Below are 4,037 nucleotides of genomic sequence, written 5' to 3'. Positions count from 1 at the left end.
TATTCCATTGTATATATGTACCACATCTTTCTAATCCAGTCATCTACTTTTGGGCATTTGGGCTGCTTCCATGTTTTTCCAATTGTAAATAAGCTATGCTTTTTGTGCCACCAGGGAGAGCCCAGGAATCTGATTTTCTGATAAAGCTTTTGTCTATTTTGAACTCTGTTATACAAACATAACACTAATAATTAGAATAGACACAGTAAAGTGACTGAATGACATCAGGTAAGGGAAGTGCACGAGAGGCTATGTTTGGAAAGCTCTCATAGGCAGCCTGAGAAAGATGGACTTGAGAGTGGAGGCATCAGTGGTTGGGGGCAAAGAAAGAAAGTAGCAAGTGATTATAGAAGCTCAACAAGAAGTCATGGGATTTTGAAGACAGTGGTAATGGCAATGGAAAGGCAATAAACTTGAGCTACTGAAAAGATAAATATTATCAAATCAGGTTTCAGCCCGAGAAGCAGAAACATTGAAAGGGTTCTATTAAGTGACTCAAATCTTTCCCGATGTAGGAGTTGGTTAAGCAGTTTTCCTAAGGCTGTTATCTTTAAATCTGATGCTAGAACAATGGTCTAGCTAGAGGGATTTGAGGTTGGGGAAGGGGTAGGTATTCTATTTCTGATGAGGTGGTTTAGGAGTGAGGAAAGCTGGATCTGTAGTGAAGAAGCTGAAATAACACAATCCTGCTCATAGTAATGCCTCAAAGCAAGCATTATAAAATCCAAGTCAAACACAGCTCCCTACCATTTAAGGGAATGATAATAATAATGATTTCCACAAAACCCCTGGAAGTTTGGCATTATTATCACTACATAAACATGAAATTATTATAAATCTTTTTTTTAAAAGATTTATTTATTTATGTATACAGAACTGGGGTACAGGCCAGAAGTGCAGGGGCGGTGAGAGGATTCACCAGAGACAGAGTGGTGAACAGAACAGGCAGGTTGAGAAAGTACACTGCTGAGGGGAGCAGCAGGTAGGCCAGGAGAAGTCTGCCACCATGTGGTCACCTCCGGGGTGGGTGGGGTTCTAACTCATGTTGAAGTGGCTTAAGCTTCTTACTGCTGTGCTTTGACCAGGGAGGGCCTGGCTAAGAGACTCTTAAGACAGATAGCTATTAAGGGGCACATCTGGGAATCAGGATTCTAACATTACATCAACAATCTAGTTAGGGTGAGAGAATTCTAAATTAAGTCACTATTTTCTCAAATCTCCCAAAGTCAGTACACAGATAGTACTAGACTATTTGTATTAAGGATCAATTAACTCCTTTCATGAAATGCATGCTACAAGGGTTTAGCACTAAATTTTTTCAGGAACCTGCACAAAGGGGCTGTGCCATAGAGCTGACAGACATAGCTGGAGTTTGATAGGTTCTCAGGGACCACTGATAGGAAATAAATGGGAAATGTCTGTGAGGAAGAAGTTATGCAAAAACAAAAATAATAGGGCCCTTCTTGGTAGATCAATAGGTTGAAGCACAGCACTGGGAAGCTAGCCGCAGCCACTTCAGTGAGGTCAATCCCTGGCCAGGGAGGTGACCCACATGGCATCTCCTGTCTTGACCGCTGCTCCCTCAGCAGTACTTCGTCAGTACTCCTATTCTGCTCCACTCTGCTTCTGGTGAAGCCTCTCACTGCCACTGCACCTTTGGTATGTACCCCACCCAGACCTGTATGCATAAATAAGTAAATCTTTTTTTTTTTTCTAAAAAAGACTATGTATTATAAATCAGACACAAGTTTAAAAAAGATATTTAATTTTAAAAAGATGTGTAATTATTTCACATTTAATAAACTGATATTAGTTTCAGGAACAGCAGTTGTCTTATCACCATCAGTCACTTCACAAAGCAGCTGCTCCCAGTGGAGGTCCGGAGCCAACTGTGGTGCTGCCCAGTCCCACGTGCACTGCGGACTCCCCATCTGATGGGCCCAGACACGCTTCTGTGAGCACAGCTCAGAGGTAGGCACAGAGTCGCTCCAGCTGCCCAGGATTCCCATTACTTAGGAATAGCAGTTCCTTTTTTCCTTCTTCTGTGTGAGCTACAAAGGAGGCAAGCAGATAGTTGGCCATTCTTCCTACAGCATTGTTAGTTATGAAATCTTTAGTCAGAGGCTATTATCCAGTTACATTCCTTTTTAATAAGCCTCCTCCCAAGGATCTCACTTTTATATCATTTATACCAATAGAAAGTCTGCATTATTTTTTCTATAGATAATTTTCCATTTTGTCTCTGTCCCTGTAATCCAGCACTTACTCCTGTCGTCTGTCCAAAAATATCTTGTGGAGTGTAGGACTTTGCCTAACCCCCTACCCCATTAGATATCTCTCCTCTACACCTCCTGACCCACCATGTTGCAGGTCCCTTGACTGCTTCAAAAACCTATTACAACTGCAGTTAGCTCTTCTTATTGAATGATAAAACCACCTCAATTTCCCCCATACTCCTCTCACACCCAGAGCTGAGGGGAAGGGTAAAATGGGCAATGGGATTCTCTCACACACACACAGGACAGCAAGCATTTGTGGGTCTGTGGCAGCCTCTCACACAGTGGCAGTTACTCTGGTGGGTGTCCCAGAAGGTGTCTCTCAATTGAAATTTGTTGAATAGTGAAAGAATCCAACAGCGAAAGGGTGGTAGCAACGCAAAATCCTGGCATCTCTGCACAGTACTAGGCATGGGCTGGCCTCGCCTCTTAGCATGACTGTTATTCTAGGCTAATATAGGACTTTAGGGAGAGTAAGAATTTTTGTTTTTATATTTCAAGGCACAGGCTCATTAGAAAAAGGAAAAGGAAAAAGAGCTACACCTAAGCAGACAAGGTGGGCAATCTTGGGAGGCGAGCTGCCAGAAGTTTTTGGTGACTTAAACCTTAACTTCCCACCTGACTCACCATTCTGTACCATCAAGTCAGGCAGAGAGTAGACAAGATTAAGAGAAAAAAGATGAAATTCAAATTATAGGGCACTGCTGAAGAAATAGAGAGATCAAGTTCTGATTCAGCAGGACTCTTCCGTGGGCACAAAGCCCTGACAGGCAAAACAACTAAACAACTGACCATTCTTGTGCTGAAGCCAATTGTTCTCCAAGTAATACTGAATACAACTTTCAAATTCCTTTGGGTTATAGTTGGAAACCAAGATGGGAATAAAGGGGTCCAGGGCATCAAATCCTTCCTGCAGAAGAAAAAGTAAAAATACAGTGTTTGTGAAATGACAAAGAGGTCAGTTTTATTTAAGCACTTTGAACACAAGGTCTTTGCTTTTCTTCTCAACCCCTCACTCCTGCGCTACCCTGCCTCATATGGGGCTCCACGCATGGTAGCTACTGCTACTCTCTATGGCCACAAACACTGTATTTCAAAATGCCGTAATGCTTGAGGGGCGATGCCACTTGTCTGTGTGTGTGTGGATAACCACAGACTACATTTATGCATTTCACAGTTCTAACTTCAACAGACAGCAGCTTTGGCAGTTTATATACTCAAAAATAAGACAATATATCTTAAGAGGGCAGGGAGAAAGGCCCTAAGTGGAACAAACTGAAATAAACTGAAACAAATGAATCAATCAGGCATGTATTTCAGATGCAACACTGAAGGGAAGGGGAAACTAAGCCAAGTTAACTTGGAACAGAGAATTTGGACTAACGACCCTAAGGCTACAAACAAAAACTACCTAAACAAACACTGACCTCTAGTTTAGTTTTTCACAGTCAAGGGTTAACAATTCTGAATTTACTTTTATTGTTAATACAATACTGAACAGATCAGTAAATACAGTGTGGAAAAGGAGAGCAACTATTATTGATAATAGGGTTTGAACATGGAAAGGGGGAAGGACTATCAGTATGAACCCAAGGTTTCCTAATAGAAGCAGATTAGATGTGTATACACACACCTGTACCTGGTACCTACACAAAGACACGGGCTCTCACTGGTGGTGCAACGGGTCAAAGCACAGCTCTATGAAGTTATCGCAGCCACTGCAGCACAAGTTCGATCTCTGGCCAGGGAGCTGACCCACAT

The 4,037-nt window shown here is 42.2% G+C and overlaps 1 protein-coding gene across 2 annotated transcripts in view; it reads right to left on the bottom strand.

Annotated features, from left to right (window-relative positions):
- Positions 1-1,786: 1,786 nt before the first annotated feature.
- The window catches only part of DAP3 (death associated protein 3), a 29,731-nt gene continuing 27,480 nt past the window's right edge, over positions 1,787-4,037 (bottom strand). For both annotated transcript variants that reach the window (XM_012733328.1, XM_012733329.1), the window contains exons 12-13: positions 3,069-3,186; positions 1,787-2,051 (exon numbers count right to left, since the gene is read on the bottom strand). In XM_012733328.1, the coding sequence (XP_012588782.1) occupies positions 1,966-2,051; positions 3,069-3,186 (204 nt within the window). In that variant the 3' untranslated portion in view covers positions 1,787-1,965. The remainder of the gene's footprint in view (positions 2,052-3,068; positions 3,187-4,037) is intronic.

The sequence above is a fragment of the Condylura cristata genome, unplaced genomic scaffold (genome assembly GCF_000260355.1).
Source record: "Condylura cristata isolate star-nosed mole 26May11 unplaced genomic scaffold, ConCri1.0 scaffold00040, whole genome shotgun sequence".
NCBI classification, from domain to species: Eukaryota; Metazoa; Chordata; class Mammalia; order Eulipotyphla; family Talpidae; genus Condylura; species Condylura cristata.
Note: the sequence above shows the minus strand (reverse complement) of the source record. Positions and strands in the feature narration are given on the sequence as shown.